This window comes from Mesoplodon bidens (genome assembly GCF_964165515.1).
Source record: "Mesoplodon bidens genome assembly, chromosome: 5".
NCBI lineage: Eukaryota > Metazoa > Chordata > Mammalia > Artiodactyla > Ziphiidae > Mesoplodon > Mesoplodon bidens.
In genome coordinates, this window is record NC_138161.1 from 46292682 (window position 1) to 46317793 (window position 25112).

Consider the following 25112-nt stretch of genomic DNA (forward strand, 5'->3'; position numbering starts at 1 on the left):
GGCCCAGCGGCCATGGCTCACGGGCCCAGCCGCTCCGCGGCATGTGGGATCCTCCCAGACCGGGGCACGAACCCGCGTCCCCTGCACCGGCAGGCGGACTCTCAACCACTGCGCCACCAGGGAGGCCCTGGTATTATTTCTTACTTAAACATTAAAATAGAATCTACCAATGAAGCCATCTGGGTCAGGATTTTCTGTGTATGTTGGGGGCATGAATTATAAATTCAGTTTCTTTAAATGATGTAAGGCTATTAAAGTTCTGTATTCTTGGGTCACTTTCAGTAATTTGTGACTGAATTTGTTAATTTGTTAATTTATCTAAGTTGTGAAATTTATTGGCATAAGATTGTTTGTAACATCCTCTCATTATCATTTTAATGTCTGTAAGACCTGTGTGATATACATATCTTCTTTCATTTCTAATATTGGCAATTTATGTTTCCTCCCGTTTTTCTTGCTCCATCTTTTAAAGAGTTTATGGTTTTATTAATTTTCCAAGAACCAGCTTTAGGTTTTGGTACTTTCCTCTGTGGGTGTGTCTTTTTAAAATTTCATTAATTTCTTCTCTTTTTTTATTAAGAACTTTCATTTTTATTATGAACTTTCTGTATTTAAATTGAATCTCATTTTATCTTTTTCAGATGGAAGTAGAAATTGTTGATTTTACACCTTGCTTTTCTAATAAAGCATTTTACACCTTTGTTTTATAATAAAAGCATTTAAAGCAATACATATTTTCTGAGTATTTAGCTATATCTCACAAATTTTGATATATTTCTTTTCTTTATTATTTGGCTCAAAGTATTTTCCAGGCTTACATTGTAAATTCTTCTTTGATGCTTGGATTATTTAGTAGTGTATTATTATTTAATTTCCCAAATATTTGGGAATTTTCTAGGTATCTTTTTGTGATTGATTTCTGATTTAATTCCATGTGATCAAAGAACCTATTCTGCATGATTTTTATTCTTAGAAATATATGGCCTTACATATACAATTGAGTGTGGTGAATGTTCCATCTGCAATTACGTAGAATGTATATCTTGCTGTTCTTGGGTGAAGAGTTCTGTAAATGTCAGTTGACAGTGTTATTCCCTTATTCCACATCCTTTCTTTATTGAGGTATAGTTGATGTGTTAATACAATATCATATAAGTTTCAGGTGTACAACATAGTGATTCACAATTTTTAAAAGTTATGTTCCATTTATAGTTAATATAAAATATTGGCTATATTCCCTGTGTTGTACAATATATTCTTGTAGCTCATTTATTTTATACATAGTAGTTTGAACCTCTTAATCCCCTACCCCTACCTTGCTCCTCCACCCTTCCCTCTCCTGAGTGGTGACCACTAGTTTGCGCCCTACGTCTGCGAGTCTGTTCCTTTTATGTTATATTCACTAGCTTGTCGTATTTTTTAGATTCCACATATAAGTGATATCATACAGTATTTGCCTTTCTCTGTCTGACTTATTTCACTCAGCATAATACCCTTCAAGTCCATCCATGTTGCAAATGGCGATATTTAATTCTTTTTCATGGCTGAGTAGTATGCCATTGTATATACGCACCACATCTTCTTTATCCATTCATCTGCTGATGGACACATAGGTTGCTTTCATATCTTGGCAACTATGAACACTAGGGTGCATGTATCATTTCGAATTAGTATTTGGGTTTTTTTTTTGATAAATACCCGAGAGGAATTGCTGACTCATATGACAGTTCTATTTTTAGTTTTCTGAAAAACCTCCATACTGTTTTCCATAGTGGCTGCACCAATTTACATTCCAATGGGCAGTGTACAAGGGTTCCCTTTGCTCTACATCCACACCTACATTTGTTATTTGTGTTCTTTTTGATGATAGCCATTCTGACAGGTGTGAGGTGATATCATTGCAATTTTAATTTGCATTTCTCAGATGATTAACGATGTTGAGCATCTTTTCATGTGCCTGTTGGTGAGGTGTATATCTTCTTTGGAAAAATGTCTGTTCAATCTTCTGACCATTTTTTAATTGGGTTGTTTGTTATTTTGATGTTGAGTTGTATGAGCTGTTCATATAGTTTGGATATTAACCCCTATTGGTCATATCATTTGCAAATAAGTTCTGCCATTCAGTAGGTTGTCTGTTCATTTTTGTCACTGGTTTCCTTTGTTGTGCAAAAGCTCTTAACTTTAATTAGGTCCCACTTGTTTATTTTTGCTTTTATTTCCTTTGATTTAGGAGACAGAGCCAAAAAAATGTTGCTATGATTTATGTCAAAGAGTGTTCTGCCTGTTTTCTCTTCTAAGAGTTTTATGATTTCAGGTAGGCTTTAATCAATTTTGAGTTTATTTTTAGATATAGTGTTAGAGAATGTTCTAATTTCATTCTTTTACATGTAGCTGTCCAGTTTTCCCAGAACCTCTTATTGAAGAGACTGTCTTTTCTCCGTTGTATATTCTTGCCTCCTGTGTTTTAGATTAAATGACCATAAGTGCATGTGTTTATTTCTGGGCTCTCTATCCTAATGTGGTGTATCACAAGGATCAGCGGATCCTTCCACTGATCCACGTGTCTGTGTTTTTGCCAGTACTATACTGTTCTGATTACTGTAGCTTTGCAGTATAGTCTGAAATTAGGGATCATGACTCCTCCAGTTCTGTTCTTCTTTCCCAAGATTGTTTTGACTATTCAGGGTCTTCTGTGTTTCCATACAAATTTTTAAAATATTTGTTCTAGTTCTGTGAAAAATGCCCTTGGTATTTTGACAGGGATTGCACTGAATCTGTATTTTGTCTTGGGTAGTATGGTCACTTTAACAGTGTTAATTCTTGCAATCCGTGGTATCTTTCCACCTGTTTATGTTATCTTCAGTTTCTTTCATCAGCATGTTATAGTTTTCTGAGTACAGGTCTTTTACCTCCTTAGGTAGGTTTATTCATAGGTATTTTATTCTTTTTGATGCAGTTGTAAATGGAATTGTTTTCTTATTTTCTCTTTCTGATAGTTCATTGTTAGTGTATAGAAATGCAGCAGATTTCTTTATATTAATTTTGTATCCTGAAAATTTACTGAATTCACTGATGAGCTCTAGTAGTTTTGGGGGTGCATCTTTGGGATTTTCTATGTATAGGATCATGCCATCTGCAGACAGATCCTTGTGATAGTTTTACTTCTTCCTTTCCAATGTGGATTCCTTTTATTTCTTTTTCTTGTCTGACTACTGTTGCTAGGAATTCCAAAACTGTTTTATATGAAAGTGGTGAGAGTGGGCATCCTTGTCTTGTTCTTGATCTTAGAGGAAGTGCTGTCAGCTTTTCACCATCGAGTATGATGTTAGCTGTTGACTTGTCATATGTGGCCTTTATTATGTTGAGGTATGTTCCCTCTGTACCCACTCTCTAGAGAGTTTTATAATCATTAATGAATATTGAATTTATTTCAAAGCTTTTTGTGCATCTATTGAGGTGATCATATGGTTTTTATTCTTGAACTTGTTAATGTGGTGTATCACAATGATTGATTTGTTGGTACTGAAAAATCCTTTCATCCCTGGGTTGAATCAATGTATTGTTGCATTGGTTTGCTAATATTTTGTTGAGGATTTTTGCATGTATGTTCATCAGTGATATTGGCCTGTAATTTTGTGTGTGTGTGTGCGTGTGTGTGATATCTTTGTCTGATTTTGGTATTAGGGTGGTGCTAACCTCATAGAATGAGTTTGGAAGTGTTCCTTCCTCTGCACATTTTGGAATAGTTTGAGAAAGATAGGTGTTAATTCATCTCTAAATATTTGATAAAGTTCACCTGTGAAGCCACCTGGTCCTAGACTTATATTTGTTGGGATTTTTTTTTTTTTTTACTACTGACTCAATTTTATTACTGGTAATTGGTCTGTTCGTATTTTCTATTTCTTCTTGGCTCAGTCTTGGGAGACTGTACATTTCTAGAAATTTGTCCAGTTTTTCCAGGTTATCCATTTTATTGGCATATAGTTGCTCATAGTAGTCTCTTATGATCCTTTATATTTCTATGGTGTTGGTTTTAACTTCTCCTTTTTCATTTCTTATTTTATTGATTTGGGCCCTCTTCATTTTTTTCTTAATGAGTCTGGCTAAAGGTGTATCAATTTTGTTTATCTTTCAAAGAACTAACTTTTAGTTTCATTGATCTTTTCTATTGCCTTTTTAGTCTCTATTTCATGTATGTCTCCTCTGATCTTTACTATTTCCTTCCTTCTGCTAACTTTCAGCTTTGTTCTTCTTTTTCTAATTCTTTTAGGTGGTAGGTTAGGTTGTTTATTTGAGATTTTTCTTGTTTCCTGAGGTAAGCTTGCATCAATATAAACTTACCTGTTAGAACAGCTTTTGTTGGGTCACATAGATTTTGGATCCTTGTGTTTTCATTTTCATTTGTCTCCAGGTATTTTTTGATTTCCTCTCTGATTCCTTCAGTGATCCATCGGTTGGTTGGTAGCATATTGTTTAGCCTCCATGTGTTTCTGTTTTTTGCAATTTTTTTTCTTGTAGTGATTTCTAGTCTCATAACATTGTAGTTGGAAAATATGCTGGATATGATTTAAGTTTTCATAAATTTACTGAGGCCTAACATGTGATTTATCCTGGAGAATGTTTCATGTGTACTTGAAAAGAATGTGTATTCTCCTGATTTCAGGTGGAATGTTGTGTATATATCTATCAAGTCCATTGATCTAATGTGTCTTTTAAGGCTAGTGTTTCCGTATTGACTTTCTTTCTGAATGATCTGTCCATTGATGGAAGGGGCAGTTAAAGACCCCTACTATTATTGTGTTACTTTCAATTTCTATATTTACCTCTGTCAATATTTGCTTTATGTATTTAAGTGCTTCTATGTTGGGTGCATATATATTTACAATTGTTATATCTCCTTGGATTGATTCCTTGATCATTATGTAATGTCCTTCTTATAACAGTCTTCATTTTGAAGTCTATTTTGTCTGATATAAATATTGCTTTCCTTGCTTTCTTTTAATTTCTATTTTTGTATGGAATACCTTTTTCCATTCCCTCACTTTCAGCCTGTGTGTGTCTTTAGATCTGAAGTAAGTCTCTTGTAGGCAGTGTATGTACAGGTCTTCTTTTTGTATCCATTCAGCCATTCTATGTCTTTTGAGTGGAGCACTTAAGTCATTTGCATTTAAAGTAATTATTGATATATATATGTTCTTATTGCCATTTTATTCATTGTTTTAGGTTATTTTCATATCTCTTTTTTGTTCGTTTCTTCTTTTTTCTCTTCTCTTGTGATTTGATGACTCTCTTTAGTGTTATATTTAGACTCCTTTTTTTGTGTGTATATCTATTATAGATTTTTGGTTTGTGGTTATCATGAGGTATATATAATGTATGTATGTATATGCATATATGTATATTTGTTTTAAGTTACTGATATCTTACTTTCTAATGCATTTTAACAAGCCTGCATTTGTACTCTCCTCCCCTCATGATTACTGTTGTTGATATCATATTTTGCATCTAATTGTTTTGTGTATCCCTTAACTGCTTATTGAGGATATAGATGATTTTACTACTTTTGTCTTTTAACCTTTTCTACTACCTTTGTGCATAGATGGTTTCTTATCTTTGCTACACATTTATTTGCCTTTACTGATGAGCTTTTTCCGTTCATGCTTTTCACCTTTCTCATTGTGTCTTTTTCTTGTTCACTTAGGGACGTTCCTTTAATATTTCTTGTAAAGCTGTTTTGGTGGTGCTGAACTCTTTTAACGTTTGCTTGTTTGTGAACCTTTTGATCTCTCCATCAGTTCTGAATGAGAACTTTACAAGGTGGAATATTCTTGGTTGTAGGTCTTTCACTTTATCACTTTAAATATATCCTGCCACTCCTTTCTAGCGTTCAGAGTTTCTGCTGAAAAGTCAGCTGATAGCCCTATGGGACTTCTGCTCTATGTTACTCATTGCTTTTCTCTTGCTGCTTTTAATATTCTCTCTTTATCTTTAATTTTTGCCATTTTAATTACAATGTCTTGGTGTGCTCCTCTTTGAGTTAGTCATGTATGGAACTTTGTATTTCCTGGACTTGGATGTCTGTTTCCTTTCCCAGGTTAGGGAAGTTTTTCAGCTATTATGCCTTCATATATGTTCTGAGGCCTTTTCTCTATCTCTTCTTTTTCTGGTACCCCCATAATGCAAATATTATTGTGCTTGATGTTGTCACAGAGGTCTCTTAAACTGTTCTCATGTTTTTTCATTCTGTTTTCTTTTTTCTGTTCCACATCAGTGGTTTCCACAACTCTGTCTTCCAGGTCGCTGATCTGTTCCTCTGTATCATTTAGTCTACCGTTGATTCCTTCTAGTGTATTTTTCATTTCAGTTATAGTACTCTTCATCTCTGGTTGTTCTTTATATTTTCTAACTCTTCGTTAAAAACTTCTAATTTCTCTCTCTGTGCATCCATTCTTCTCCTGAGTTCTTTGATCATCTTTATGATCACTACTCTAAGCTCCTTCTCAAGTAGACTTCCTTGCTCCACTTCACTTAGTTCTTCTTTTGGAGTTTTATTTTGTTCTTTTGTTTGGAACACGTTGTTCTGTCACTTCATTTTCCCTAACTTTCTGTTTTTATTTTTGTGTATCTGGTAGGTTGGTTATATTCACCAACCTTGAAGAAGTGGCCTTTTGTAAGAGATGTCTTATGTGTCTCAACAGTACACTCCTCTCTTGTCACCAGAGCTATATGCTCTAGGGGTTACCCTCTATGAGGCTGTATGGGTCCTTCTGTTGTGTTGGGCTAACGAGTAGCTTGGTAGGCCTGGTTGGCTCCTGGTTCATTGGTTGCCAGGTCCTGCTTTGTGTGAAGGCTGATGGCCACTGGTTGGCAGGATCAGTTCTCGAGGTAGCTGACTGCATAAACTCAAGAGGCCCTAGGGCTACAGCTGGTTTACTGGTGGGCAGAGTCAGGGTCCAGGAAATCGTGGGGCTGTTGCCTGCCTACTGGTGGCTGAAGCCACGTCCTGGAGCTAGTGCTGACCTACTGGCAGGCAGAGCCAAGTCCTGGGTTCTGGTTGCAGGGCCCAGGGGTCCCAGAGCAGGTATTGAATCGCTGGTGGGTGGGGCTGGTTCCTGACACAGTTGGGTATGGGGCCTAGGATGTCTTGAAGCTTGTGTTCACCCACTAGTGGGCAGGGCCAGGACCCAGCCAGTCCCAGAGCAGGGTCTGGCCAGGGCAAGGCTGGGATAAGCTAGAGAAGGATTCCAAAATGAGCTTACTGGCACCAGTGTCCACATGGTACAACGAGTTCCCCAAAATGGCTGCCTCCAGTGTCTTTGTCCCCAGGGTGAGCTTTATCTCTCCAAGATCAGCAAGTAGATCTGACCCAGGTTCCTATCAAATTACTGCTTCTGCCCAGAGTCCTGAAGCCCATGAGAGTTTGTGTGCACCCTTTAAGAGTGAAGTCTCTATTTCCCCCAGTTCTCTGGGTCTCCCAAAAGTGAGCCCTGCTAGCCTTCAAAGACAAATGCTCTGGGGATTCGTCTTCCCAGTGCAGGACCCCTGGGCTCAGGTGCCTAGCATGGGGCTCAGATCTGTCCCTCCTTTGGGAGAACCTCTGCAGTTATAATTATTCACTCATTTGTGGCTCGCCTACCCAGGGGTATGGGATTTGACTATATCTCTACTCCACCCCTCCTACCCATCGCATTGTGATTCCTTCTTTATATATTTAGTTGTAGAATATCCTTTCTGATATGTTCTGGTCTTTTTCATTGATGGCTGTTCTGAAAACAGTTGTGATTTTGGTGTGCCCATGAGAGGAAGTGAACTCCATTTTGCACCTTGAGAGTGTAGAGAATAAACTGCCTGGGGACAGTCCGGGAAATGAAGGCTCTGTGCTGTGGTTTAAGATAATCATCTGGGACAAGCAGCAGCACAGCCAGGCATCAGATGTCAAGGGGTGTGGACAGGGAGCCTTTTCTTCCCACAGACACCACCCAAATTTGCTTCCTCACTCAGTCCTGTGGAAAACAATCACACATCTCCCACAATCTTACTGATTTTTTTTTTTGTCTACTTGTCTATCAATTTCTAAAAGAGGGGTGTTGAAGTGTCCACTATGATTGTGAATTTATTTGATTTTCCCTTTAATACTCTCAAATTTTGCTTTATGTATTTGGAAGCTTGTCTATTAGATACACACTTAAAATTGTTTTGTTTTCTTGATTGATTCACCTTTTTATAATTTTTAAATGCCTTTCTTTTTCTTTGCTAATACCCTTTGTCTTGAATACTACTTTGTCTGATGTTGATGTAGCCATGCCAGCTTTCTTACACTTAAGCATATGCATAATACGTTTTGCATGCCTGAATTTTACTTTCAACTTGTTTGTGTCCTTAAGTTCAAAGTGTGCTTCTTGTAAACTTCATATCTTACTTTTTTATCTACTCTGAAATTCTCTGCTCCAGGATAAATTCCAGCTGGACTAAATATTTAAATATAAAAAGTACACTATTACAGCAGTGGAAGAAACTATGGGAGAATTTTTAAATTAGAAATTTATATTTCCTTTGACCCAGCAACTCCACTTCTCAAATTTATCCTATAGATGTTCTGGCCCCTGTACAAATTTTTGTATGTACAAGTTTATTCATTATAACATTGCTTATAGTTGTAAATATTGGCAATAACACAAATATATCTCAGTTGGGTACTAGATACATAAATTATGGTACGTAGTACTGAAACATAAATTATGGTACACAGTACTGAAAGTCAGGACATTCACAACTGTTAAAATAATGATGAAACTGCTCTGTATATACTGATATGGGACAATCTCCAAGCTATGAAATTAAGTGAAAAGCAAAAGGTGTAAAATAATGAGAATAGTCTGCTGTAAGAATAATATATAATAATCGTTTTCAAATATGTAAAATATTCATAAAAAGATGCCAAGGTGCCAAGAAACAGATGATGATATGGGTTGCCTCTTCTAAGGAGGACAGGTGTATGGACTAGGACAAAGGTGGGAGGGAGGAGGTTCTTTTGCTGCATACAGTTTTGTCTCTTCTGAATTTTGAACTATTTATATGTATTATATATTCAAAAGTAAAAAAAAAATGCTCCCAAAATTGTAACAAGGTAAAAACATCTTGTTAAAGTATCTAGGTTACTTATAATGCTGCAACTAAAATATAAAACCAGGATCCATTTTATACTCCTACTTCTGTTTGAAGTTGACCTCTTTTTTTGTTGACAGTAAAAATGAAACCCAAAATGTTTGACCCTTTTCTAGGTGCTGTTCAGTAACTCTTTAATGAGCCCCCCATCCCACCTCATCCATCTTTAGTTTACAGTTGCAACCAGAGGGCAGATAATCTTAGGAAGAGGTATTTTTAAAATTCTCCTGTCACTCAAATACATGCTTCACAGTATATGTCTTTAAATGTTTATGTATGTGTGATATGGGAAGAAGTGATTGGAAAACAATTTCAGTGGATTACAGTTTTAAGGATTTGGGAGAAAGTAACCCAAAAAGCTGGAAATGTGATGATAGTCTTATTTTCTCTTTTAGATATTAAACACCGCCGGATACCAATTTTATTCTTTGCGAACAAAATGGATCTTAGAGATGCAGTGACATCTGTAAAAGTGTCTCAATTGCTGTGTTTAGAGAACATCAAAGATAAACCATGGCATATTTGGTAAAGTTTTATATTTACTTTTCATTTTATCATTCTGAAAAAAATCTCCAAACTTTAAGGTTTTTTTCCAAGCTCACTGTATAAATGGTAGGATGTAAGGTAAAGATTTTGTTTTATAGAATCGTGGCTTGCAGGCATTCATTAATATATTACTGTTAAAACCTTTTCAAATCTTTTCAGGGATAGACAAATAAAAACAACTCTTTAAAAGAACAACTTAAACAACCCACTTACTCACCCAAGTTCAGCCACACTGATTTCCTTCTGCACATTGAATCAGCCAACCACAGTCCCACCTCAAGGTGTTTGTACCTGTTACTCCCTTTGTCGGAATCATTCTTTAAAATAATTTTCCTGCTTGTCATTGCGCTTCCTTCAGGAAAGAAACCTCTCTTAATAACTCTGAAACATCACTATACCTTACCCCCGTCTCTTGTTTTTTCCTTACTTTGCTTTACTTTTGTATTGCCATGTGACCCCTTCTTCTTTTCTTTTTTGTTTTATAGTCTGTCTTCCTACACTTGTGCATTAGTACCATGAGAGCTGGGATTTCATTGATTTTGTTTACTCTGTAACCCCCAGAATAGTAATGGTACCTGCTACTTAGTAGATACACAATAAGTATTTGTTGATATGAATAAATAGAAATGCAAAAATTAATCTTATTTGGACATACTAATAAGGTTGAACTCTTAAATAATTAGTGTCTGAAATTATTATACATTGTTTATTTGGAAAGCAGTTTCTTACTAATATATTTAACTCCAGTGTGCCTTTCTACCAAAATATTCTAACAAGGATAACCAGAAGTTATATATTAGTATTTTAAAGCCTACCACTACCTTATGTTAAATTAACCTTCCTTCTTTCCACCTGCTTACCTCTCCGTGCTGGAAGATATCCTTCTCTTGCCATTTTTCCCCTTTTTATAAGAAGATATCTATAGAGAAAGGCTGAACACAAAACAAGGAAGTGGTAGAGCTCAGAGAAGAACTTTAAGAGCTAACCTTGGTGCTGAAAAGAGAAGAGCTTGAGAAAGCCCTTGAGGCTTTTCTGTACCCAGGCTTCATATCTCAAGTAAAACCCTCCTTACTTTGGAAATCAGAGGAAAAGTCAGTGTTTACTAAATGATTCTTGAGTTGGAATTTGAGGTTTTGTGGTATTTGGTTGGTGAAGAAAGGAGGGACTTGGGGTAGAGAAATATCTTGAGATAGAACCTTTGTATTTTTGTATATCATACTTAAATTGATAACATCTGAAGTAGAATAATTTTTAATTTTTGCATTAAGTGTTGTGATTGCTTTGATAGAAAGTACAACATTCAAAACATGGGACTAATTAGTAAAAGATGCAGTCCTCTTAATTTCGAAGTACAAATTAATTTTACAAATGGAAAAATCTCTTTCTACTTAAAATAATTAGTAATTGAATTTTAACAGATTTATTGTGACATCTGAATATTATTTAGTGAGAGAAAAAAGTAATACCTGATGCTAAAAAGATATGGACTTATAACATTGCCAGTTTCTATATTACACAACTTATAGAAGAATACCAAGTTTTTCTTTTGAATTTATCTAAAATTTTGACTTCTCCTTAATTCAAACTGGACATCTTACTAAGTTTCAATTAGTGTTTCACTTGTTAAGTTTGTTTTTATCTTTTGCAGTGTTTTTAAAGCATGTATGAAATTAAAAATACACTTATCCATTAATTTTAGAGAAAGAAAGTAGCACTCAGTGATGCAGAGATAAAATATTGCATCTCTCTTGTCTTAGGTACAAGTAAATTTGGTCAGTAAAGAAGAGCTCATAGAGAAATATAGTCTGGAAAATTAAAGGAAAAATTTTTTGGTTTATTTTTGACCAGTGTACTAAACATATAGTCAACTCTGATTTTCAGGTCTGATTGTGTTATTGTTCTTCCAGTGTGTTCTTTGACTAAGTCCCTGGTGTGATATATGTACGTATTTGCTTTTTTACTATCTTGTGAGGGAGACAGATAATAAAACAGGTAAATGGATGTATAAAATGTCAGTTGGGAGGATGAAAAAAAATGAAGTAGAATAGTAAGAGAAAGAATAATGGATGTGGTCCCTCTCTGAGATCTAATTGAAGTCAGGGAGCAGTTCACACAAAGGTTTAGAGGAATAACTTTCCAGATAGAGAGGCCAGCAAGTGAAAAGGCTCTTGGACGAGAATGTGCCCGGTGTTTTCTAGGAACAGCAAGAAGTCCATGCTGGCTGGGACAGAGAGATCTAGGGGGAAATTGTAGATGAGGCCACTGAGAAATAACCAGGGGCCATGTCACATAGGGCCTTGTAGGAAATGGTAAAGACTTTGGCTTTTATTCCAATTACAAGTCTTAACGATTTATTTGAAAGGAAAGGTAAAATTTAAATATTTGGGAATTATTAGGAAAAGATGCAGGGTTTTTAGTAGGGTAGTGACACCTCCACCAAAGGGGAAGGATTTCTTCATGGTACTGTACTCTTGTTTGGGACTAGAAGTTTGTGATAAAATGAATACATTGATCTTACTTGATATAAATATTTCAGTTACTGATGTTTTGCCATTAATATAGGTAATCCATAGTTTGCTTTGAATAACTGTGTATCTTATGCTGTTTGTCTTCCTATTTTAAAATAATTCTATGATAAGTCATATTCTTAGTCTAGCAAGTAATTCCTTGGAAGTAATTTCTGTTTTGATTAGAATCCAATTAACAGCTTTAAGGTAATTGAGTACATTTAAAAATCATGCTTCAGCACACTAAAAGGAACCCTAATCATTCAGAAAATCTAATTACGTATACTAATTGTTATTATACGATTATATTTTGAAAGGAAATAACTATATCAGTAACATGTTATGAGAAGCTATTAGTCTGAGTCTTTGAAAAGGATTATTTGATACCCTAAAAATCTTCTGCATTTTATTATTTTAGTTTATATAAGTTTTTATTATTAATAAAATAATGTCACAGTAAGGATTTAGGTTTACTCTCAAGAATGGAAAGACAATTAAAAGATCCTGTGTTCAGTGTTTTATATCCATATCTCAAATATTTAATTCTTACCATAATCACCTGAGGCCAATGGTGATATTCCCCCAGTTTACAGAGGCAGAAACTGAAGGCAGAAGAGTTAAACAACCTATCCAGGTTTTTGAAGCCAATAAATAAACAACTATGGTTGAAATCTCCTGGAATTTTTTTATTCTACCAGTTTACCAAAGTTACAATTACAGGTTTATGCCTTTTAGATATCAAACTTCATGTCAAATAAAGTCACTCCATCCTATGGCTAAATTACAACCGAAGTATAGCATTTCTAATAAATAAATGCTGTTGAATCATTGGGGCTGGTAGGGTTGTGTATTCTATAACACGTTTCCGCTACTGGAACAATAACTCAAAGTGTATGTTTCATTAATGCCAGTCTGAGTAATATTCCTAGACTAGTAACTTTTTAGTGATATACTTTTCCAAATGTCCATATAAATTATGAATAATTTTCTCATGTCTTGCTCCTGAACACTTAGACTTTTATATCCTATATATATTCAGTTTCAGTGCTTAGCCAGTTTTGCTCAGATATGTTAGTAGAATATATTAATTTGCTATATGGCAAAATTGTAATTATTTATTCTTGTAGTTTTATGATGTAATGAAATGGATTTTTTTTTACGGATTTTATTGCAGTGCTAGTGATGCCATAAAAGGAGAAGGATTGCAAGAAGGTGTAGACTGGCTTCAAGGTACATCACAAAATACTGTGCATCTTCAGCCTTTATTTCCCTTCCATTCACGTTTTCTTTCCTTCTTTACATTTTATTTTTATTATATCACTTCCTTTCTTCCTCTTGTTTCCATTTATTTCTGCTATCAGAAAAAACAATACAGTAAGTATCCAATACTTTGCTCCATTTACTTCAATTACATTTTTGTAAGGATTTATTTAAATAAAGTTCTTATATCAACATGCATGACATCTCTAGAAAATAATTTTAATTTATGGCAACAAATTTCTGTCAGATCTAGTAACAGAAGCACATTTGAAGTTTGGGACAAACGTTAGACCTTACTGTCAATAACTAAAAATAAATCTTCATGGCATGTATCATTCAAGAATCATGCTATACACCATATGTAGCTCCATTTATTCATGGCGTGTTTTTACAACTTTTAATATCCATATTTAGTATTATATATGCTGGTATTCTATTAATGTTTTGTAATCACTGTTCTATTTGTTATTCATCACAATAGCTATCATAAATTAAGATACATCATTTTTCCTAAGGTTACATTGTCTACTAGACACAGGAATGGATTGAAGCACAGTGACCCACAGAGAGCAACAAAATGTGCATGTGAATGAAACCAAGTTCTATAGATCCTTCTTATAACATGACCCTTGAAGGTCAGGCCAAAAAATTTCCATTTTTGAGCAAGACAATTGAGGATGATTTCTATTAGGAATCTCCCTGCCCTGAACAAGGGTGAAATAACAAGAGGTTATAAAATCTAGCTGTAGTCTTGTGGCTATAAATTTAATTTCTTCTACACAACCCTTTTAATTCCAGTTATTTGTGTTTTTTTTTTTTTTCTCTTCTGTGTGTCATAGTGGATCTAAGAGTAGCCTGCTTGTCCATACATAAAGAGACTTAGTATTTCTTTGGTTCAAAGTACTAAATGTACATCTGATAAATATTTCTATGTGTTATTAGTAAAATGTGGTGTTTTAGGTAACTGCACAGACCATTGTATTTTTTTCTCTTTTGTGTTGTCATCATGACATTTACCATTAAACTGCAAAGAACCTTCTAGTTATATTTTACAATTAAGTGAAACTTAACTGAGAACCTCTAGTAGCTCTCAGAAGAGCTAGTGGGATTTTTTTGTGAACACACCAACTTCATTTCCTAGACTGTGCAAAGAAGTGGTCAAAGTGACCACTCTGGGACTGATTCCCACATGAAACAAATAGGTTACAGAGGAACATTACAGAGAAGACACTAGAAGCATATTTTCAGCCTTTACTTCTTATTTTACAAGTGCTTATTATTGTTCACAGTGGAGATATAGCATGGATGGAGACACCACAATTGCTCATAATATAGTAATTCAAAGCACAGTAACTTACTGAAAATAGGTTGATGGTCATCTGGATTTTAAATTGTAGATCTCTCTGTTTTTTGGGGGGTGGGGTGGTTATTTTGTCTGTAACAGTGAGGCCACTAGGTGTCAGTAATGATCCAACATCACAGTGCCACTTGCCAACTCTGGTCTTACCTAATTTTTGTGTCTTTGACTTTTCTGATCCATTATCTTTGCATCTTACCTCCCAAGTCTTTGTAAGAAGGATACTTCATTGGAAAAATTTTTGTGCCCTTGTGTTACCATATTATTTTATGTAACCTTTACAACAATTCTCTGCAAAGTAAGTAGTAGTATCCCCATTTTATGTGGGCAGCATGGAATAGTAGTAAAAAGCACTTGGGCTTTCAAGTCTAGCAGATTTATTCCACTACTTATTAATTATTAACTAATGTCTCTATCTTATAAAAATAATTTTCTTCATCTGTAAAATTAAAAAATAAAATTTCAAAAATTGCCATACAGATTAAATGAAATACTGTATGTGTTAAAGTGCCTACCATAAGAAAGCACTCAAAAAATGTTAAATTTACCCTTTTACCTAACTTCTCTATTTAGTAGAGGAGGAAACTTAGTATGTAGATTTAAAAGTATATCAGTTTGGTTTTGAGTAGGAGATCCTTCGTTCATAATTTCTATGTAACAGTAAATAGTTTACGTTTTTAATGCTCCTAACTGTCTCACTGGATTTGAAAAGAGGGGAAAACCTATATTGCAAAATAGGTAGCCGTAAATATAGGAGACTAGTCTGTGCCTATAACTGCTAACTTTTTAGCCAAAAGTTTTTCTGTAAATCTGTGAAAGATGTTCTGAACTTATATCTCTTCATTTTCCTTGCAAAATTCTGAAATTTCCTAGCATGATAAACCAGAAGTCCTCTGGTTCATTTTGGACCAATTTAATCTTATTATTTTAAGTTTACGGTTGAAAAATTGGGGGTAAAACATTAAATGACACATTTTGTGCCATGATTCCATTCTCTTTTGGAAGGATTCTCAATAATTACCTATGCACTACAGCCCAAAGACAAGAACCCATGAGTAGACCATGAAATATTTTTTAAAACCACCACAGAATATACAGAAACCATTGCAGAGGTAAAGAGAGATATTTATAAAAAGAAATCCTCTCACGTGACTAATGAAACTTATTCATTGTATCACTTTATCTGTATGTGAAAAGTTAATAATGCTTCCAGGTTTTAATATAAGAATTTTATAAACTATGCATATGAATATTCCAATGAAAGACCGAGGGTTGAACACACACTTAGTTTCATCCCCTCTTCAGATCTCACTAACAGTAAAGAGACTTCTGTTTAAAGCCATTTAACCCAAAAAGAATGGGAGCGACAAAAATGGCAACCAAATTTTGGAAGCCAAATATCTAATGAATGTTGAATAACTTAACAGACCTGAGAAAGCGGAATTCTAAGCTAGCACTGGAGAAAGCTGGAAAACATCCTAATTTACATTGCAGATCCCCTCAAAGGCTCAGAAATTGATGGAAATTGGAAATAAGGATGAGGTGAGACGGAAAGGAGAAGACAGTTTTACATCCTTGCCCCTAAAGAAGATTGAAGTTTCTTTCTTTGCAGAGAGTCAAATAGTATCCCTGGATTGGAGAACACCAAGCACAACTGTATGTTGGCATGCTGAACTGAAAATGAGGAGTAACTGAAAGTTTCTTACTGAAGGTTATAACCGTCTTCTGCCTTCTCCTATTTCTCCTAGAAGACACTGGCAATAGGTAGGAGATAGCAAGTCAACTTTGAGGAGTCAGACCAGACTAAGAGAAAAGACCTAAACATATTAACATCAGAAATTCTCAAGGAAATGGCTTAGCTAGATACACTAGACTGAAGATCACTTTGGACAAGCCTCACACATGTAACAAAATTCCAATCAGCTTTATAGTGTTCACCCATACATATGAGAAGATAGCAAAAGATCACCAAGTATTTGAAGATCAAAACATTAAAATTATGGAACATAAACCAAAAAAGCAGATTAGACGAAGACTGTTTAGGGAGAACATTTCAAAAAACTATTAGAGTAGCTTCAAAGAGATAAGAGAGAATGTATTACTTTCATGAATAGGACAGGAATACTACTTGAAAAAGAACAAAGAACAAAAAAAATGAGTTCTTGGAAAATAATAATAGAATAGTAGAAATGGAAAACTCAATAAAAAGAAGATAAAAAAGAGACACTCTCTCAGAAGGTGCAAAAAAGACAAAGAATGGAAAGAAAAGGTAAAGTAAGGAGTCATTTTAGGAGGCTTAATAACCTAATAAGTTCTAAAAGAGAGAACAGAGAAAATAGAGGGGAGAAAGTCATCAAATAAATCATCAAACAGTATTTTCCAGAACTAAATGATGAGTTTTTAGTTGCAAGGCCCCTTGAGAGCCCAGTGCAGTGGATGAAAATATTCCCACACCAAGGTGCATCATTATTAAAATCGACACTGGAAGACAGTGGAAGATTCTACACGTTTCCTGAGAAGAAAATAAAAGGTTTCATCTAGAGGATAAGGAAACAAAGTAGCAACAGACTTCTCACCAGCGACACTTGGAAGCAATGCCTGGAAGAATCTAAGGAGAAAATATTTGCCGGCAGTATCAGTGTATTATAACTGTATAATTAAGACATCTTCAGCCATGTAAAGTCTCAAGAGTTCACTCTCTATACCATTTACTAAGGTAGCCACTGAGGTGTACTGATCAAAAACAAAAGAATAAACCAACAAGAAAAAATAAGGGAAATAGGAAAATCTGCACAAGAGAGTTGGGAAGGAATCCCTAGGATGATAGTGGAGATCCTAGAGTGATAATGAAAGATCTCATATGAAAATAACTGGGCAAACATGGAGAACAACTGGTTCAGATTAAATAGTTTTGCACAAGACTAAGGGAGAGTTCTTCAAGAAAGTGAAATTGATCAACTGTGTATTATGCTTCATAATAGTAAAGTTTGAAACAGGGTGAGAGTAGTGGGATTGAATTAATGTTAAGTACATTAAAAAAAAAAGCTAAGGCAGGGTTGGGGATGAAGAACAGTTAATAACTGCAGGGAAAACAAAATGTAGTAGAAGAAAGGAAAAGTAACTGGCGTATATCACTCATTTCAGCTGTGAATAGCATTCACATAGTCATCCTATTGATGACTACATCACCGTGTTAGGAAAATGGGAGTATTGGTCACATGATGAGCGTGGCAGAAGAACAGTGTACAAGTGTGTGAGAACCGAAGTCCCTTATTACATTGAAGGAACTGATATTTCAAGAAGTAATAATAAAAGCATATTATTTAGAGATACACAGGTAATAACCTAAAAGGGAGTTGAAAGTAGTTGCCTGCGAAAGTAGAAAGAGGGGATGAGGCAAGGGACTGCTTTTTTTTTAATACAAGCCTCGTAGAACTAGTTGATTTTAATTAGGTGCATGTAAAATGACAAAAATACAAACTATAGTGTGAATTGTGCTTTTAAAAAGAAAAAAACGGGGCTTCCCTGGTGGCGCAGTGGTTGGGAGTCTGCCTGCCGATGCAGGGGACACGGGCTCATGCCCTGGTCCAGGAAGATCCCACATGCCGCGGAGTGGCTGGGCCCGTGAGCCATGGCCGCTGAGCCGGCGCGTCCGGAGCCTGTGCTCCGCAACGGGAGAGGCCACAGCGGTGAGAGGCCCGCGTACCGAGAAAAAAAGAGAAAAAGAAAGAAAAAAGCGTACACATAGGTTTCTACCATGTTCTTATGGATATGTCTTGGATTACTTTAGAGAATGGGTTTTGCCCTGTAGAGACTGATAATTTTTTATTTGGTTTTTATTATCAGATCAGATCCAGGCTGTGAAGACATGAAAAGATAGTATTCGGAAATCTCGACAATTTTCAATTCAAGGAATATATATTAAGGCAAACTGAATACTTTAAATTTTTTGAAAGTTGTTTTTATATCTAAGAATACTTGATAATCTTCTACTTGCATTTATGGACTCTGAATGAGGTTTTTAAGAACATAAGACTTCAGGTATGCTAATCTGGCCATTAATTATATAAAAACTAAATGTTTCCTGAAGGGCTCCCTCCCCAGAATTATCAACTTCTTGAAAGATCTACATTTGATTGTAATTAGAATGTGTAAAGTCAGAGTTATCTCAGTATCTCATCTTGATTTATGATATCTTTAATGCATTTTATTTTTTTAATTGTCTTCTAAAAACTTAGCTTATGATATGACTTTGTAGTATGATTATGCTTGTGAAAAAGAACTTTTAAATATTTATAAGGGACCATGGGTAATTAATATATATTAAAGTTTTGCTATATGTCACCATCAATAAAACATAAAATGTAATATACAAACTAGTGTGCTTTATATGCTGAAAAGAATAATGCTGTGTTAATATGGTGTTTGGTGTTTTACTGTCAAACATTTGTAAATTACCTGAGACCAAGTTAAGCTGAATTTATTTATTCAGTGAATAAAACACTGAATAAATAAATGAAACATCTCTGTACCTATACAGAGGCATTGTCCTAGGCAATGGTGATACAAGGTAAACAAAACGTATTCCTTATCCTCAGAGAACTTAAAATTTAATGAGGGAGAATTTGAGAATCTTTTCATACAGAGTATCTAATTTTATTTCATTGGCTGACTGAAAATATTGCATTTTAAGATTAAGAGGTATAAAAGTGAATTAATGTGATTCTTCATAATTATTACAACTGATTTATTCTTTCTTCCTTTAAAATGTCTCCAGTTTACAGCAGTACTTTGTTAAAATAGACTGTGACTCACCAACTGTGTTTTTCCTGAGCATAAACTGCTACAAAAATGTTTTTTAGAATTTTAAACATATTTCTGCCATCTACTATATGCAAATTGTGTTACTTCTCACAACTTAGAGACTGCTTATAATTGTAAACTCTAAATAGAAGCTTTCATTTTTAATTAATCACTGGGAAACAGTGGATAGAGCAATGGTGTAAATCCTGAAAAATATTACATATAGAGAAAAACTGTAATATACAATGTGTAACATCATAAATATCCTTAGCTGTGAAAATGATAAAAACAGAAGACAAAAGGTAAGTGAGTAATAAAGATGTATTATGATAACTACAGTAGCGGTATGTTTCACAGAGATTTGAATAAAATAATTTTAAAACTTCAGTAAAAGTTCTATAATTCAGTTTCTCTTAGTCCAGAAATCCCAGTGATTTCGAATTTGGCACATTGAAAGTTATCCAGAATATTCCAGTGATCCAGCATTTTAGCTAGCTTGCCAGCCTCTCATAAATTGTTTTGATGAAGATACAAAGTGAGTCTCATTAATCTAGAGCTGCCTCAAATATAAAAAAGACATGAAGATGAAAATACTGTAATTCAACAAAAAAAACTTAATATGCTATAACTATTTTAGGAGGATGGAGAAAGGGGTGTTTTAAGAGAATTCAAGTCCTCATCTACCATAAGGTAACAATAACAATAATAAAAGCTATCACTATATTTTGAGCAAGATATTATTACATGTATGGGATTTTGCATCATATAATCCTCATAATAGTCTTATGTAGTAGATTCTAGTGTTTGTTTTATAGACAAGGAAACTGAGGCCTAAAAAAGGTTGTTTATGGTCACAGAGCTAGTAAATGGTGGTGCTGGCATTCAGAACCAAACAATCTGTTTAAAATGGATGATTCAAGAGCTAAGAGTATTACTGATTTTAGAAATATAGAGATATCTGCCCTAAGAATAGCTAAAAGGATGGGAAAAATCTCTCACTGGGGTAGGAGACAGGATTGGGGTGCTGGAAGTCAGGGACGAGGGACTACTGTTTTTTTCTTTTTGCTTGTTTTAAGCCTATTAACACTTCAAAATTTAAACTCTGGGCAGGAATGACTATGATAAAAATAATTCTTGAAATTATGTTGATTTGTTGATTCTAAATTAGTATTCCACAAACTACAGTAATTTATACCTATGCAAATATGTAGAAGAGAGTACTAAATGCTTCCTTTGTTTTCATGATCTCCAGATCTAGTTTATAGTCTATAAACATCCATTCGTACTCTACAGTTTCTTGTAAAGATTATGTAGAAGCAAGTTGGGCTACAGTGGTCACAGCACGCCATGTGTGTATACACTGAGGTTATTGCATTTGTATTTAACATATTATGCAATTAAAATTTATTGCATTAAAGCTCAAGCAAGTGTTTTTTTATGTTTAGACATCACTGTGTTAACAAAGTTTAATTCATTAAGCTCCACATTTCAATGTGACACCTCATAAAATGTTCAAAAGTTAGCCTATTGTATGTTTTGCATTTAAATATTTATAATGTGGCCCTATTCAGCCTGTGCCTTATAAATCACAAAAGAGCTGAGTTGTATATATTTTTCATTTATAGGTTGTCTGCTAAAAATTATGAATTGCCTTCTGATTACTTAAGTTATTTTTTTCCCACCGTATTGTGATTTCCATAAATATATGTAGTTACTCGAGAGAAAACTTAAGGCAAATACATCCTGCATGTAGCTCTGGTGCATTAAAATACTGTAGCATTTTAACTGATTTGCTTTCTGATTTTTCCTTCTTGCTTCTTAGTTAAAAAAATAAATAAAACCAATATTAAATGCTCACTTAAATGGATGTTAAAATAGGTTTGTTCGTTTCTGTGACTGGAAGGAAATACTTTGACTGAGAAATGGTTATTGTGTTTAATTAAATGTTTCAAGTAACTTATTTATTACATTTTTATTGTGAATCTTTCTCATTAAGGATGCTCCTTCTGGGGTTTGCCACACTTGGCAGCTTCATGAACATATAGTATTAAGCTTTTCTCTGGTGATTTAGAATAAACCAAAAAGGACAAATTTAATTCTTCACCAAATTTCAAGTCACCAAGTAATGCTAGAAGTCATAGATGAATAGGAGGTACTTTGAAAATAAAATTTGGTTAGAAATATAGTAGTAATAATAAACATTTTTGTGGTTTTTACTATGTGCCAGGTACTTTCTAAGCATTTTATATATGTATATTACTTCATTTAATCATCATAACATAATATGTATAAAATGGATAACTAATAAGAACCTGCTGTATAAAAAAATAGATAAAATTCAAAAAAAAGTCATCATAACAACTCTATGAGGTAGGCGCTATTATCTCTATTATGTAGGTCACGGGTCAGCAAACTACTAATCTGTCTTTGTACGGCCCTTGAGCTAATAATGGTTTTACATTTTTAAAGCGTTATTAAAAAAAAAAAGGCAACAGATAGAGTATGTGGCCCACAGAGCATGAAATTATTTACTGTCTGGGGCTTTACATAAAAACTTTGCCGACCCCTATTGTAGATGATGAAAGTGAGGCAAAGGAGGTTAAGTAACTTGCCTACGGTCCCATTGGAAATAAACAGAAGACCCCAGATTTTGAGTCTAGACTATCTGGCTCCAGAATTTGTGTTCTTAACCTCTACAAGGTTTCTTGAAAAGCTAAATAAAGAGCATTCTAAAATGGAATAGAACAATTTGAAATTACTTCTTTCTTAAATAATTATATTAAAGATGAAAAATCAGATGCAAATAGCTGAAAAGTAATGCTCATTGAAATCCTTTTTCCCCCCCAGTTATATTGATGTCTTGGCCCTCTGATGCCTTTTTTCTTCCTTTTCTTTAAATAGGTGGCAACAGATGGGGCTGATTCTGAAACATCAGACATGTTAATGTTTCAAAGTTTAATCACACACAGATTATCCCCAAGCATCTGGCGTGGTCTTCCAGATTTCTCAGGGACTTTTACCAATATTTTGAGTTAACTGATAATTAGTGTTGACAGTCTTGAAACGTGGTAAAATGTAGGCACATTAATAATCCAATTTGTGAGTATGCATTTTAAGTTGTGACCCCAAGTAACAACTATAGCTAAAAATATTTTCTTAATTGCAAATATTTTATGGCTTTGCCTCAGTGTTCTAAATTTTTGCCATTTGACTATTGGAATAGTGTATATCCATAAAGGCCTAGGCCCAGAAATCAGTGTGTGTGTCTGTGTGTCTGTGTGTCTGTATGTCTCATTCTCTTTGGAAAACTTTATAAACTCTTCCAATTATTTAATGAAATGTTATAATGTTACAGTAAAATATTACTGAGATAGGTTTACATTTCCTCTAATTGAGAGTAATCATTACTGTTGGAGTTAAAGCCAATTTCACATTAAGCTCTATTTTCTTAGGCTCAGTGTGTGCGTGTGTGTGTATATCAGAATGCACCATCCTAAGGTCATAGGAAGGTCTCACTTCACTCATTTTAGTGATCACTAACTATTTCCCCAGGGATTTCTTGGGAAGGCTTATAGATATATCTTACAGATACGTTATTCTTTCTGTGTTGTAGGGTTTTTTATTTTGTTTGTTTTTGTGATGCTCTTAAATGTGATACGTCAGTTCTTGCCATTTCTGGAAACTTTATTATCTACTTGATATAGTTTTTACTGCATTTTTTAGATGCTGGATTATTAGTGTATTAAGTACTGTCCACTAATTCCGTGAGCTTAATTTATAGATTCACAAAATATCACTTATCCCTTTTTACATTGTAAAACCCCCATACTGTGACTAACTTTATTTCATTTATACATAGCAGGACAAAATTTCTTAAGAACAAATAAAATGATTTCCAAGACCCTGTATCAACATGGTATCTTGTTAATGTTAAAATCTGTTTTTCTAATTTGAAATACGTCTAACACAGAACTATTTTTTAAATATTAATGCTATGTTTGCTGATTAAAAAGTGTGTTGGTCTCTATAAAGGCAAGAGGCAATATTTTTCTACTAATTAGACCTTCAGATGTAACAAGGAGATATATCAGTACTTATCACAGAACTTGTCTATGTGGGAAATGGGTATAAACTTAAGAAATAGACTATAGTTCTTTCTTAAAGAGATCAGGACAATTCTGAAGCTTCGCCTCCATATCAGGAGGTCTTAGTCTTTTTTAGGAATAGGAATAGGGCTTGCCCTACTCTAGAATAGGATTCGAGCAGCAACTTTGTCTAGGAAGCCTACAACTGTATTTCCTTTTAATATAAGAGAATTACTAGTGCCACAAAGAAGACTTTATTTACATTTAAAGATTATACAGTACTCTGTATTTAACTTAATACATCCTTATTTTTATTAGATTTATTTAAATATCTGTCTTATGTATCCTACCTTCCAGAAGGAAACTGAGGAAGAGTATCTACATCCTAAGGTCACTTCATAATAAAATGAAAAACCGTAATGCTAAGTGTCTTATTCTAAGGAAACTTAGAGGTTATTCACTTAACTCATGGTTAGTTTTTATTTTTTTCATCCTTTTTTCTTTAGCCTTACTTCAAATTGTTCTTCAAAAGTCATAAGTTAATATCGATATATATGCATTTATTAAGACAATCCTTTAATCAACTACAATCAGAAAAAATTTTCATAGTGTAACTTAAGTGTAAACTCTCTAATTATAAAGGAGGTACCCAAATCCTTACCTTCTCTTCCTTCTTACAGAAAATAGTATGGAGTGGGAGGGTTCAGTGGTGCCCTGGATAAAACTCAGATCTGGGCTAACGCAGAAAAATCATGATTTCAGATTGCTTCCAAGTCCTTGTAGCTATCACTGAGTAGATGGCTCTCTAAAATTGATAGCACATTTGCTTATTCCAATAAACCCAGGTCACAGCTTGGAAGCCAGAATGTGAACACATTAGGGATTGACATGGCTCTGCGTAATAATGTAAATCACTTCACAGACTATATTATATTTAGAAAAATTGTTTCCCTCAAAATTATTCTAGAATTTGACTCAGTAGTTATTTTAGAGATGTGTGCATAACCTTGATTTGCAAGGGCAATAATTGTGTCTCGAATGTTTGAGTCTTTACCATAATCCTTTATTGAGGAAGCTGATGCATCTCATCTTCCTTTTTTTTTTTTTTTTTTTCTTTTTGCGGTATGTGGGCCTCTCACTGTTGTGGCCTCTCCCGTTGCGGAGCACAGGCTCCAGACGCGCAGGCCCAGAGGCCATGGCTCACGGGCCCAGCCGCTCCGCGGCATATGGGATCCTCCCAGACCGGGGCACGAACCCGTATCCCCTGCATCGGCAGGCGGACTCTCAACCACTGCGCCACCAGGGAGGCCCTCATCTTCCTTTTTTACACATCCTAGTCACTCTTCTTTTGAATATCCACTCACCACCTAAGATCCTTTTCTCTGCTGG

At 34.6% G+C, this 25112-nt stretch overlaps 1 protein-coding gene across 1 annotated transcript in view; it reads left to right on the forward strand.

Moving 5' to 3' along the window:
• Positions 1-21109, forward strand: part of ARL6 (ARF like GTPase 6) — a 53218-nt gene extending 32109 nt beyond the window's left edge. Inside the window, exons 6-8 of the mRNA XM_081235196.1 lie at positions 9561-9690; positions 13393-13448; positions 18682-21109. Coding sequence (XP_081091322.1) covers positions 9561-9690; positions 13393-13448; positions 18682-18707 — 212 coding nt within the window. The 3' untranslated portion in view covers positions 18708-21109. The remainder of the gene's footprint in view (positions 1-9560; positions 9691-13392; positions 13449-18681) is intronic.
• Positions 21110-25112: the final 4003 nt, after the last annotated feature.